The 14,816-nt window shown below is 44.3% G+C and overlaps 1 protein-coding gene across 9 annotated transcripts in view; it reads left to right on the top strand.

Annotated features, from left to right (window-relative positions):
• The window catches only part of MYO18A (myosin XVIIIA), a 380,371-nt gene that overhangs the window by 47,056 nt on the left and 318,499 nt on the right, over window positions 1–14,816 (top strand). For all 9 annotated transcript variants that reach the window (XR_015057662.1, XM_085879337.1, XM_085879342.1 and 6 more), the window contains 4 exons: window positions 283–370; window positions 654–757; window positions 870–1,046; window positions 1,588–1,798. Coding sequence is in view for 8 of the 9 variants with exons in the window: in XM_085879337.1 (XP_085735463.1) it covers window positions 283–370; window positions 654–757; window positions 870–1,046; window positions 1,588–1,798 (580 nt within the window). In the remaining variant the exon portion in view is untranslated. The remainder of the gene's footprint in view (window positions 1–282; window positions 371–653; window positions 758–869; window positions 1,047–1,587; window positions 1,799–14,816) is intronic.

Here is a 14,816-nt window from a genome sequence, read left to right as displayed (position 1 = left end):
GTGCTCTGATGGGAGTGCAAAACAAGCCCAACCTAATTTATTTGGTTCATTGTAAAGTGGAACTGTTTGTCATCGTTCTTCATGCTGTCGGAACAAGAAGAGCTTTATCGCTCTTGGACACTTGCAATTGGATCATTCTTAATTTTGCTCTTTATAAGCAAGAAGCAGTATTTCTATGCTTTTGCAGAGTTTTACAACACATCCTGCTTGTATGGACAACCTTTATTTGTGGTGTTCATCCTACCTCCACCCCCAACCCCCAAAAAAACCTACTGGATGCAGGCAAAAAGTGAGGAACAAGTTACATCAGAACAGGCTTGGTATGGAGCAGAAAAGGTCTGGCTCGCTCACCGTGACGGTTTTTCCCTTGGTGAGAAAACTTCCCACTTCATCCTTTTCTTTCCTTGCTCTCACCTTTTCTCTTTTGTTTCACTTTAATTGTTCTCCCTATCAAAGCTTCCATTCCATCTTTTAAAACCAGTTTTTTGTTAAATTATATTTTGTATCACCTTTATTCTTATGCCTATGTTATAAATTCCATTATTCTGGAGTTCTTGTAGTTGTACAAAGTTTTGCCGAGAATTGACTCTCAAAAAATTTGCGACTTCATTATGACCTTTTTATTTATTTAAATAAATCTTTCTTTTATGCAGCTGTTCAACTGGGAGGGGAAACTGGTGAATTGGAAGGTAAGGTGAAAATAAAACTTGAACACAATGGAGCCCTATTGGTGGTGGATGAAGAAGATCTCGAGAAGGTCAGATTTCTTGTGGTTGGAAGGAATTATCGTCTTTGTTCATTCTATTGTCTATATCTGGATATGAAACAGCCAAATTTGAACAAAATCTTGATGAATTATTTATTTACAGGCTAACCCACCAAAGCAGGACCATGAGGAGGACCTTGCAGCCTTACTGTATGCCACCCAAAGTGCTGCTTTGCACACACTGCGCCAACGTTATGCCTGTAATTTGGTCCACACGTATGTTGGTCCCACGCTGATCTCCATAAACCCACTCAACCCTCTGCCCATCTATTCCGAAAAGGTATCTCGGCAGCACAATTTTGCTGTTTTCTCTTCCACCTTGTCATTGGTATTGGAGCTATATTGTGTCTGCATTTAAAATGAATGATAAACATTACAGGTGATCCTTGCAGTGTAAAGTTTATAAATGGAAAGAGGCAGTGGGAGAGATTTTATTGTGAACTTGTAGAATAAGTATGATAAATCTAGTTTTAGGAAAGTCGACGCTTAATTACTTATTCTGTAATTTCGTAGGCACTTTGCGGTATGTAGTCAACTGAGATCTCACCATGTTGTGAAACTTGAATTGACCAGAAATATATGCATTTTAAAATCTCAGTGGATCTGGATATTTTCAGAACCTATTGATGAAAGCCCAATGAAGATGATAAATTTAAGAATAAAAATGCATGAAATGTATAAAAATTATTCCAAGGTTTTTTTTTTTAACAGACAAGTTCACTGGTGAGATTTTTGACAAAATTGAATTGTATGTGGTCAATGTGCTATTTGATGGTGAATTAATTACTTAATCGTTCTGACTTGTTCCTTCACCTGCACAGGTCATGCACATGCTGAGGGGGTGCAACCGAGAGGACATGCCTCCACACGTGTTTGCAGTCGCTCAGTCGGCTTACAGGGCCATGTTGAGAGACCAGCAAGATCAGTCAATCTTGTTCCTTGGAGCCAGCGGTGGAGGGAAAACCACAAACTTGCAGCATGCTGCACTCTACCTACTGACCGTGGCTGGTAGTGTGGGCAAGGCGCTCAATGGTAAGACAAAATGTTATTTATAGAAACAGGTGTCATTGCTGAAATTATCCTGTGTGGGCTTCACTGGGAATAAGCTGTCACCATGTTCTGAGGCACGTTACTATAGACAGGTTGGAATTTATATGATCTCACATGCTTCAAACCGACCAAGTTCACGTGTATGTATGAAAAACAAAAAAAAAAACCTCAAACATTTAGCTGGAGAGAGTTGTTCCTCATCACGATGAAAGGATACTTTTGGTGTATATACAAATTAAATGAATCACAAGTATCCTGAAGATCACCTTGCCGTTTATTCCTTCCACAAGGAATATTCCTTCCTTCCACTAACAGCTTTGAAGGTAAATAACACTGAATCGGAATATAAGTCAGTATTTCGGCAGAGGAATGTACCTTTTACCCTCTTTGGCACCATTCTCCATCGGTCAAGACATTCTGACAAGAAGCTAGAGTATACTTTGTTGGACATTGCAAACAAGCTGTTTGTGTCTGACATTGTTGGAGGTAGGTAAAGCTTAAAGAAAAGCTTGGAACTATGATTTCGTGAGAGTTCTTGCAATCTTTTACAAACCATTTTGTGGTTTTGCTGCTTCCCCACTCATGCCTCCCCATCCCACTTCCCCCTCCCACCTCCTTCGAGGCCCCGCACCAGAAAACCCTCTCAAGACTGCTTCAGGTTCACTTCAATTTTTCAATCCATTTCTCGTATGTGGAAACTGATTCTCTGGAAAACTTTCTTCCTATTTGTAAATGACTTCATATCATCGAATATGAGACCGCATCCCATTGACAGGCTCGTAGCAGCTGTTTTCCTCTCTGTTGCAGTACTGTACTTGATCTGCTTTAAACTTGGTTGTTGAAAGTTCCCACTTACGACTGTGTCCACCACTTGGTGGCGTTATGGTCATGTTTCTCACTTGCATTTTCATTTAGGCTTTGACTTCAGCTTGCTCAGGTTGTTGTTTTTCCCCTTAATACTCGAACTTGGGAGAGAGGTAAATACATTTCCTACCATAAATTGTTTGATTTTTTTTGGACTAATGAGGCAAACGTGGTGTTTGAGATCGAGTGCTTTTTGTAATATGTAACTATGTGGACTTTGGCTATGCCTTGTCTCTTTTAATTTATTTTCAGTTTTACTTGAAATAAATGACATCCTTAAGAAAAGCAGGAAAGTCTTTTTGCCGATGCAGACTTTTTTGTTGCCATAAGTGTGATAATCGTCACACTCTCTGATAACCTGTAATGGGTCAAATATAGATCCAACGATTGGAACATGTCATTAAATGTAGGCTAATCTCACATTCTCATGTTCTCTCAGGAAGGAAGGAATGTCAAATGAACAGGAAGGAATGTCGTATACTCACCATTCAGTTTACACAATCAACCGCTATCTATCTATCTATCGAGTCCATATCACAAGATTAGATATTGTTCAGCCAGAGCTGAACAAACTTCTCGGCATCTTCACTGTAGGCAGTGAGATCAGCAGCTGTGCATTGGTTTTCCAATTGAGGGCATTTCAGCAGGTGTTTTGTTTGTAGTTCAGTACCACATTCACAGGTGACATTGTTGGAGTTATATCTCCACTTGTATAGAGACACCTTGGCTCTGCCAACACCAGTTCTCAATTGATTAAGGTGTTTCCATCTGGCCCAATTTGCTTCTGCACCAGGAGGGAGTTGCTCACTTGCTGTTAGTCCCATGGTAGTTGAGGGAGGTCGAGTGGATATTCTATCACCTCATATGGAGACTCGTGCTTTGCTTATTGTAATGCCAGCCTCAAGCGGAGTCACACAGTTAAGAAAACTGCGCTCCTTCATGCTGGTTCCTGCTCTTCTGATGTCTGGTAGGGCTATGCCTGCCAGGAGATAGAGGCTGTTTCAGTATTTGTTGGCTTGAGACAACCTGTGATAAGTCTGCAGGAAGCATTGAGGGCTGAGTCCAGCTTCTTTGCATGGGTAGATCCTTCCCATACTGGGCATGCATACTCAGCAGTACAAATGCAGAGGGCTAAGGCAGTGGAATGTAGGGTCTGTAGGCTAGCACCCCATCTTATGTTGGTGAGCTTACTAACAGCATTGTTGCATGTGCTCACTTTTGCCTTTGTCTTCTCAATATGGGTCTCAAAGGTAAGACATTGGTCAAGGGTTACATCAAGGTAAACCGGATGCTCAGTGCTCCAATGTTGTTCCAGACCAGTTCACCTGAAGTTGTCTCTTGGTGTCTCGGTTTCTCAAGTGGAAGGCGCACACCTGTGTCTTAGATAGCTTTGCATAGAGGTGGTTCTCCTCATAAAATGATGTTCGTTGATTGAGAGCATCGGTCAACCTTTTCTCTATGACTGAAAAATCAGTGTCTTTGGCGGCAACACCCAGTTCATCAACATATGCAAAGCGCCGAGTTCCATCACTTCTTGGTTGGTCATTAGTGTAGATTATTGAAGAGTAAGGGAGCAAGCACGCTCCCTTGAGGGAGACCATTCTTCAGCCTATGCCATCTGCTTCGTTTGCCACCCAAGTCCACAAAGAACATCCTCTTCTCAGCATACTTTCAATCTGCTTTGAAAGGTGAATGTCCTTTGTCAGATCCAAGACCTTGCGAAGCAGCCATCTGTGGTTGATTGTGTCATATGCTGCAGATAGGTCAACAGTCACACGCCTGTCACCATTCCTTTCTCAAATCCATCTTCGATGCATTGCGTGAGGTTGAGAGCTTGGCTTGTTGTTGACTTTCCAGGGTGGAAACCTGCTTGCTCGGGGATGAGGCATTCATCTTCTGTTGGAGCTATTCTGTTTAGGATCAGACGTTCGAACAGCTTGTCAGTGTGACTAAGAAGTGAGATCAGCCTGTAGCTCTTTGGGATTGAGGGATCTTTCCCTGGTTTTAACAGTGCTATCACATGTGCTTTCTTCCAGATCTTGGACAGCTTGTGGGTTGCCAGGCAGTGATTGTATAGTTTTAAAATAACCGCTTCCTTGTCTCAGGTCGGAAGTATATGATCTGCTCAGTTGCGATGTTATCCAAGCCAATTGCCTTTCCTGGTTTAAGTCTTGAAGTGTCAGTTTCCAGCTCTTCCATGATAAATGGTCTTGTAAAGCTTGGGTCTTCGCTGTAGTTTCTACAGTCTAGCTTGGTCTTCTCTTGCCTCTTTCCACTTTTACTTTACAAGAGCAATTGGTGAGCAACTTTATTTGCAGTGACCTTGGGTTGTTGAGGAGCAACTTTAGGGTCACCACAAAGCTTGCGGATTGGAGACCATACCTTCTTGCTGTTCTTTGACATGTCTGTAGACTCAACCAGTGTGTTCCAGGTTTCTTGGTGCTTTTTTGGGATACTTTCCATCACCTTCTCACTGGTTGATGTAGTTTCCTCTGAGAAGGGATCATTTTCAAACATGGTGACATAGTCATTGTTGAAGGCAGCCGTCTCTAGAGAGACCAGGTATGTAGTCCACCCTGCAACCTCAGGGAATGTGCCATCGTGTTGTTTTCTTAACAAGTTTGCTGAACTTGTAATTTCCTGGTGTTCGTTTGATGTTTTTGATCTTCTGTTCCAGTTCAAGTCTGAACCCATTCCAGTCAGCTTTCTTAAAGTTAAAGTGCCTTTTAAAAGGCACAATAGCTGGTATTATTGCTGCATTGACTTGGATACCAATAGGATGGTGTTGAGTCTGTGGTTTAGGGTCCATCACAACCTTCTTAAACTGACCTGCAATATCATTGGTAACAATAGCCAAGTCGATTATATCCACGTCTCCAACAGGCACGATGGAACGAAGGAGGTAGTTTGGTGTCATGAATGAGACTAAGTTGGTTGGCCTCTATCCATTCTTCCACCGCTTCTTCATCGTTGTCGGTCTCCATGTACCCCCATTGGGTACTATGGCTGTTAAAGTCTGCAATGATGATCTGTGGTTTGTTGTTAACTTGTGGGACAGGATGTGGGAAACTGAAGTCTTCCACTGGGGGGGTTTGTAAACTTATGTTATCACAACACTGCTCAACTCAACAGGAAGAACTTCGATGTTAAGTTCTGATTTTGAGGTGGCTTCGATAACAGAGCCTGCTTTAACAAAGATAGCACTGCCATACTGATGATGGGATCGCTCGACTGCCAAGATGATGCCAGGTATTCTGGGGCGGTTGTTCACGCTCCCTCTGTGTGTCTCCTGCAAGCAGAGAATGTCACAATGCATATTACTGCAAAGCTCAACCAGGATGTTTTGCTTTGAAGATGAAAACCCTTCAACATTTGCAGAAATAACTGTCAATGCCAGAAATAAATGTCAATGCCAGCCTCATCCCCGAGCAATAATTTGCAGAAATAACCTGAAAAGGGCTCTCGTTTCTGACATTGACTTCTACATCCGTCTCTGGGCATGATGTTTTGCATACAATTGCGTCTTGCGCTTCTTGCGCTTTTTGTGCGTGGTGGTGGAAGGATTAGTAGGAACAAGGCCACGACGATGTGAACGCTCCTTCCTTGACCCCAAAGACGCCAGCGTTTGTGGCTTTAATCAACCACTGAAGATGTTGTTTTTTGAACTTGTGGACTTCACAATGAGCCACACCCTCTCCTGGGCAGAGCATATATTCAAAGTCAGCATATGTTGTACCAAGCCGTTTCCTGATTACTATGATTTGGCTACAGCTTAATAGTGTCTTCCAAACCCAATGGGTGGTTGATTTCCTTGCTTCAAATCTCTCGCTCTTGGATGCTGTTGGGTAAATCTATGGTACCTGACGTTATATGTGTATCCCTGGGTTGGACTTTCACTCTATATTGCAAAAGAATAAGAATTATTCAGACTCTTTGCTTTTGATGTTCATTCGTGGTCGGTGATAATATTTTGGGGACTACACGTATTTCACATAGTGCTTTACAATTGTCTCAAAATAGTGACATATCCATCCATATAAAAAGGCCAGGGTAAAATTATGTACTTTCAAACATTTACTTCCATGAGGTGATTGCAGTGTCAGTTTCATGTCAGAAGATTGCCATTTCAGTGGACTATATCGAGACTAATAAATGTCAGTGTCAGTTCGTCCGTCAATCCGTCTGTCCCCTCCATAACCCCCCGCCCCCTCCATAACATCCCCTCCCTCTCCCGCCCCTCTTGTCTCATGCCCCCCTTGAAGTTCGTTGCGTGTTAGCTCTCTTACGAGCCTCGACAATGTTGACAAAAAAACCCAAAAAACTCCAAAACCATGAAGCCTAGCAGCCCCAAACTTTGCATGCGTACATTAAGGGAACTTCAAGGTGGTGCATGAATGACTAGAGGGGGAGCACTCGGTAGAGTGCAAAACCTCCACCGCCAATACTGCTGGGTCACTTAAGTGAACCTCATATCCTATTCATTGTAGGTCAAAACGGATCAGACTCTACTGAACCACGATTGAATAAACTAAACTCGATCGACACACATGTAGAAATGCCAAAAAAATAAAATCGAAATTTTTTTGAAAAAAAGGTGCAAAATTTCTTTTTTTTTCCTAACAAATTTTTTTTGGGGTTGGAAATCACTTAAAACATGTAGAAATGCAAAAAAAAAAAAATTAAAATATTTTTCAAATAAAATCGAAATTTTTTGAAAAAAAGTTGCAAATTTTTTTTTTCTCTAACAAATTTATTTTTTTTTGGTTGGAAATCACTTAAAACATGTAGAAACGCAAAAACAAAAATTCAAATATTTTTTCAAAATGGCCGCCATAGCGGCCATATTGGACTTTGGACCGAGTCCAAAATCTAATGGCATGATCCTTGGACTATACCTAATCCACCCACCAAGTTTCGTCGAAATCCGTCCAGGAGTTTTTCCGTAATACTGTTCACAAACAAACAAACAAACAAACAGACAGGGGTGAAAACAGTAACCTCCGTCCATCTTCGATGGTGGAGGTTAAAAATTGGGTGTTTGGGTTAATTTAAGCACACCTTTTGAAGATAATTTAGGGGGTGCTTTTCACGAAAAACCAAAATAAGCCTCACGAAGATGGCGGCGCACCATCTTAGTCAGCTCTCTGTCAGTTCACAAGTCTTCAGCCGCCATTTATTTTGGCCTGCTCAGCAATGCCTTGATTTGGAAGACTGCAACGATTTTCTTAATGATCTTTTTTTTTCTCCACTTTCCTCACTTGTATCATCGATTATCTGATCATTATACCTATGAATCGTTGGATACATTGCAAAGCTTATAACACACCCAGAGATGCCAGCGTTTGTGGCTTTATTTCATTTCCGCACATGCCATAACCTCTAGAATTTCTTAAACTGAACCAAATTTCAAAATTTAAGCTCCAGAATTGAACTTAGCAGCAGTGTCAGTTTTATGACATGCCTTTGTTTTATGACATGCCTTTGAACTCCCATTTAGCAGTTCATGCGGACTGCTAAAAAAAGTGTTCATTTGTCCAAATCGGACATAGTTTCACAATTCAACGTCCCAACACAATTCAACGGGAGGTGTTTAATATGACAGATCGGCGATCGCTAATCGCTTGCCAAGCAAGCCGTTCCTTGTCAACTGTTTTGTTGGAGTGCTCCCTTGAGTACTTAAACCATTTGGTGAGTGCGCTACAATATTCACACCGTCACTGAATACTGTATATCGATCGACTTGAACAAAATTCAGGTGCCTACTTTCCTGTGTTGGCCCAGCTTTGTCATGTGGTGTGTCAGACAGCGGCTGGCTCACTGAAAATGTGCAATTTTATTTTACACCACGTTTCCCCTTTTTATACGATCTCCTTTCATTGTATAACCCGTTACTTCGGCATCGATAAATACATGTTAAAAAAATTAAGCATTTCGTTTTTAAAAGTTTCATCAAACGCTTTGTTGGTGTGCTTGCTTGGCGTACTCTTCAAGCTTTGATCGCTACAGGCTTCCATGGCGATACTGTTTGCATAGCTGTTCATGCGGACAGCTCCTGCGTTAAGAAGGGAAAAGAAATTGGATGATTACAATGAGTAAATAACGTTTTCCGTTACAAAGCAAAGAATCGCCACATCGCAGCAGGTTAACCAAGAGGCATGCATGCTCGCTCTAAGCTGTCTAGCCTGGGTTCGAATTCCGACCGAGCTATGAACTGTCATCCCATTGTTTCACAGGCAGGGTTATTCATCAATGTGTATGCTGTCTCTCGGATGGATGTTAAACTTGGCGTCACATTGGCTGGAATCCCCCCTCCTCTCCCTTCCGCACTCTTCTCTACACCCTCGCCTCTCCCTCTCCCCCTCTCTCTCTCCCACCCTCTCTCTCTCTCTCTCTCTCTCTCTCTCTCTCTCTCTCTCTCTCTCTCTCTCTCTCTCTCTCTCTCACCCTCTCCCTCTCCCTCTCTCTCACACCCTCTCCCTCTCTCTCACACCCTCTCCCTCTCTCTCTCCCACCCTCTCCCTCTCTCTCTCTCCCACCCTCTCCCTCTCCCACCCACTCCCTCTCTCACCCTCTCCCTCTCTCACCCTCTCCCTCTCTCACCCTCTCCCTCTCTCACCCTCTCCCTCTCCCACCCTCTCCCTCTCCCACCCTCTCCATCTCCCACCCTCTCCATCTCCCACCCTCTCTCTCTCCCACCCTCTTTCTCTCCCACCCTCTTTCTCTCCCACCCTCTTTCTCTCCCACCCTCTTTCTCTCCCACCCTCTTCCCCTCTCCCTCTCTCCCACCCTCTCCCTCTCTCCCAGCCTCTCCCTCTCTCCCAGCCTCTCCCTCTCTCCCAGCCTCTCCCTCTCTCCCAGCCTCTCCCTCTCTCCCAGCCTCTCCCTCTCTCCCAGCCTCTCCCTCTCTCCCACCCTCTCCCTCTCTCCCACCCTCTCCCTCTCTCCCACCCTCTCCCTCTCTCCCACCCTCTCCCTCTCTCCCACCCTCTCCCTCTCTCCCACCCTCTCCCTCTCTCCCACCCTCTCCCTCTCTCCCACCCTCTCCCTCTCTCCCACCCTCTCTCTCTCTCCCACCCTCCCTCTCTCCCACCCTCCCTCTCTCCCACCCTCTACCTCTCTCCCACCCTCTACCTCTCTCCCACCCTCCCTCTCTTCCCACCCTCCCTCTCTTCCCACCCTCTCCATCTCTTCCCACCCTCTCCCTCTCTTCCCACCCTCTCCCTCTCTTCCCATCCTCCTGCTCTCTTCCCATCCTCCTGCTCTCTTCCCACCCTCCTGCTCTCTTCCCACCTTCTCTCTCTTTTCCCATCCTCTCTATCTCCGACCCCTGTCTCCTCTTCCTCCCCCCTTCCTATTTCCTCTCCCCTCCCCCTTCCTATTTCCTCTCCCTCCCATTCTCTCTCCCTCCCACCTCTCTGTTGAGGGGACTGGAGCATGTACAAATCGGATTCTGAGTGAGCCGATGGGAGGGGTGTAAATTTCGCTGCATGTTTGAGCAGGCAGGCTTTTGCCAGGTGGATAGCATGGGTTTTAAATGCTCCCGCAGGTTTTATATGGAACCCTACGGTTAAAAATATAATGTTGCTGTTGGAGTGCATTTTATCGTTCTTCCCTTCCATTCCCTTCTTGCTGCCTTCCCTTCCCCTCATGCTGCCTTTCCTTCCCCTCACGCTGCCTTCCCTTCCTCTCACGCTGCCTTACCTTCCCTTCCCCTCACGCTGCCTTACCTTCCCCTCACGCTGCCTTACCTTCCCTTCCCCTCACGCTGCCTTACCTTCCCTTGCCCTCACGCTGCCTTACCTTCCCTTTCCCTCACGCTGCTTTACCTTCCCTTGCCCTCACACTTCCTTACCTTCCCTTGCCCTCACACTGCCTTCCCTTCCCTCCACCTCGCCTCACGTTTACCTCCTCCCAAACCCCCTCCTCTCATGCTTACCTCCTCCCAAATCCCCTCCCCTCACTCTTACCTCCTCTCAAACCCCTCTCCTCTCCACCTCCCATAGACCTCTCCCTGCTGTCTCCGCATGCTTTATTAGCGTACTGTTTTAACATACCCCATTTTGTTCAATGTTGCACTACCCCTCCCCTTCTCCACAAGTCCCACTACCAAACGCAGGTTGAGAACCCCTCCCCTCACACTTACCTCTTCCAACCCTCCCTTCACACTTCCCCCCTCCTCTCTTCCCCATCCTCCTCGCCCCCCTACTCATGAAGGATATTGCGATGTTCGGTGCGGCGTTGCTCCCCCCCCTCCTTCTCGCTCCTCCCCCCTTCCTGGCTTCCCCCTTCCTCACCCCTGTTAGTTCACCCACCCCTCCTCTCTCACTCTTCTCCTACCTTCCATTATCTCTCCTCCATCCTCCACACCCCTTGAGGAATACAATAGCAAAATAACTACAAAGTTATCAGCAACAGTATGTTAATGTGTTTGTTACTAACGTTATGGTAACTGATGTCAACCATTTGATGCAAATGCACATGTACACGTAATGTCAGTTTTTCAAACATCTGTAACATTATGCCAGATTCCAAAAAAAGTGCTCAGTACAGGAGTGTTTAGGATTTAAAGACAATCCAGGTAAATATAAAAGGAAGAGTTGAATATCCAAGTAGGCATCATGAAGCGTAGTCTCTCTTGTATTTGTACAACGGTTTGCATAAAATGTATGTGTCAAGTCAAAAAACAACAGTTTTGAAAAAGTTTGGCAAGAATGTGGCATCCACCATTCATATTATCAAATTCAGCATTAGTATTCGGGTTGTTTAAATTCCTGCATTAGTTTGGATCGAACAAGAACTACTTGTTCGATCTCAAGTAATGCAGGAATTTAAACAACCTGAATAATAATCTATGAGGGGCAGAGTCAATAAGTAACCTTAAAATGGTGATATAAATTCGAGAATGTAATGTGTGTAGTTATAGACAACATATGTTATATCTATGGGTAAGAGTCATGCTTTGCCTGTTTTAGATCTGGAAACATGAGTGCATGATGTCAGCAGAGCAGTTCCAAGATGGCAGCTCCCTTAGAAGCATGAACTAGGAAGGACGCTGCTCGCTCGGGCCCGCCTCACACAGCCGACAAACCAGAAATGTTTGCAGGAGTTGAGCGCATGCGAAGGGAAAAACAGTCGCGTTATGCTGGATGAAGTAGTCTCTGAATTTAACATGAGCCATGGTTCAGCACACCATGTCATTCACAACGTGCTGGGGTTCCGCAAAGTGTCTGCAAGGTTGGTGCCGAGACAACTCGCACCCGAACTGAAAGAACTCCGCTTTTAAACTTCCTGTCCCAGTCGTACACCTTCTGCAGCGATAAACATGCGTCACAATATTGCATTTCATTCTGCGATGGATTTCACTGGGATTCACACCCTCTCTTCCCAAGAAACAGATGACGGAACGTTGCTCCTCCTGGTGCATGCTTCGAATAATCTAAGGGAGCCGCCATCTTGCAACTGCTCTGCTGACATCATGCACTCAATGTTGCCAGATCGAAAACAGGCAAAACATGACTCTTTCCCATAGACATAACATATGTTGTCTACAACTACACACATTACATTCTCGAATTTATATCACCATTTTAAGGTGACTTATTGACTGCCCCTCATATATAATACACTTTTTCGTGTGTGCGTGTTTCCGTAACAATCCATCCCACCGATGGGTTGGACAGCTGGCCTGACTCCACCCACAATTGTAACAACATATGTCCAATGTCCCGCTATTTGGATCAATGTGTAAATATGATGCTTCACGAAGAAGATAATTGATTTACAATAATTTATAAACATAATTCGGCTATTCGTAAACACTTAGGAGTTGAAACGATCGACCGTAATGTGCCATGAACTGTCGGACATTCACTTCCTGTTTTGACCGCGCTTGCCGTGAAGTCGCTCACGGCATAAAGAGTTAAATATTCCACTGAAGAAAGATGTAATGTTGATGTACAACAATTTGCCCTTTTGCTTTGAAGAATGGGAATAAAGGAGGAGTGGGGGACATTATTATAAAAGAAGAAGATAGCAGGGACCATGGAATTTCTGTGGGTCCCTGCTATCTTCGTGTGTCTGTGTCTGTGTCTGTCTGTAAAGACCAATCCACATCTCTCACCTGTGAATGGAGGGAATAACCAATTAGCTCTCACATAATCAATTAAACACAGGTGACTAAGATTATATAAATAAATAAACTCCTCCCATGCTCTTCTAGCCAAAGAAGCTGAATAAAGCAACCAAGAAAGCCTACCAAGGTAAGCCCTTTGCTGTTTCAAACCATTCCCAGAGTTCCTCCATAGCTGTAAAGACATTCACAAATAGTACACACTTGAGAATCCCAATTCTATACACCCCTTCAGATGCCGGCCTGGTTCCATCGCGTATTAGCGAATCGTCAGCACCAACGCACTATGCTTTCACTCTGCTGTCTGTTTACCCTTCGCTATCTAATTTAGCTTCAAGCTCTTCCATTATATTGTTATGTTTATCGAAAAGACCCCTATATGCATTCAGAGATACGTATAATTTTTCCCAGACCGATATTTCTTTAGTATATGTGAGATAGATTTCCCACCTTTTGTGTAGAGGGATTTTGCGAGGAATATGTATCGTTAAAATGTTCAGTTTTTCTCTTCTCCCTCCGTCTATTGATCCATTGAAGGATCCCTTTATGGCTCCGCCTGCCCATCCATCGCCGATCCCTCGCCATGTTCTTTTCAAGCTGTGTCTCCTCATTTCCTGTCACTCCTGTAATTTGTCCTTAAAATCCCCCCCCCCCCATTCCCTCCTTTTCAACTCCACGTCAGATTACCCCTGGCATGAGTCCACACGTCATGCATCACCATTGTTTCAAACCAATGGACCATAAATTACCATTCAACTCATGCAAAGGATTCTTAAGCAGGTGCTTGAACACGTGGAAAGTAAATAGAATCGTTCTTTCAGTTTGAGCAAAAACCCGATTTGGACATAACGGAGGTAATTATTAGCCCTGCAGTGGTCTCCTAGTTATTTAGCTTACTTGTAATACAACATATTTAGAGCTGAAGAATCATTAAACTGCTGCTGTTGCAGCTGATGTCATGCGCATGTCATGTGGTTCAGCATCAGTCTGTGCATTCCTGAAACAGAAACATTATCTCCCCCTCTGTGGTGAGAGGAGGTAGCACAACAGATGATCTTCGTGTCCAAGGCGAGAAGATGTGGAACACCTTGAACAAGGGACATTGAATCGGCCTTTCTGAGCATCTCAATCCACCCAACACCTTGACCGACTGAGCGTTCGACTTCCCAAGCGTTCGATCCAATGAGCATCTTGATGTTTCAGGTGTTCAACCCATTGAGCAGCTTGATTAACCAAGCGTTTGATCTACTTGGCGTTTGATCTATCGAGTGTTTTATCTACTTGACGTTTGATCTATCGAGTGTTTAATCTACCAGGCGTTTGATCTACCAGGTGTTCGATCCAACGAGCATCTTGATCTGCCGGGTGTTTGACCCATCGAGCATCTTTATCTCCTAGGCGTTCAGTCCACAGAGCATCATGATCTACCGAGCATCTTGATCTACCGAGCATTTGATCTACCGAGTGTTTGATCTACGAGGCATTCGATCCACTAAGCATCTTGATCAACCGGGTGTTCGACCCATCGAGCATCTTGATCTGAGCGTTCGACCCACCGAGCATTTTGATCCACCAAGCGTTTGATTGACCAGGTGTTCAATCCACCTAGCATTTGATCAACAGAGCTTTTGATCTTCCGAGCATCTTGATCTACCGGGTGTTCGATTCATCAAGCTTTCCTTATTACGAGTCCTTTGGCCAAGCCTGCACTCACATTTGCCTTTTCGGACCGTGAGAGCCACTCAGGGGAAGCTTACATGAATCTGCACATGGTACAAACTTGCACACATCTGAATAAGGTGGGAAGGAACTAGACCCATGCTCTGATTTACATCTTATCTACTTTACTTTGTCTGTATTTCTCTGGTTGTGATTCTGATTGGCACCACATCTTGTGTGCAGATAATTAAATTAGATTATAGAAGGGCTCATAAGTGTCAAGGGAAAAGTTCTACTATGTGTCTCTGTTCTATTTGCTGTATATACGTGCCAGACAACTTTCCCCCA

Source organism: Eptatretus burgeri, chromosome 4 (genome assembly GCF_056783735.1).
Source record: "Eptatretus burgeri isolate ZD-2024b chromosome 4, Ebu_testis_v1, whole genome shotgun sequence".
NCBI classification, from domain to species: domain Eukaryota; kingdom Metazoa; phylum Chordata; class Myxini; order Myxiniformes; family Myxinidae; genus Eptatretus; species Eptatretus burgeri.
Note: the sequence above shows the minus strand (reverse complement) of the source record. Positions and strands in the feature narration are given on the sequence as shown.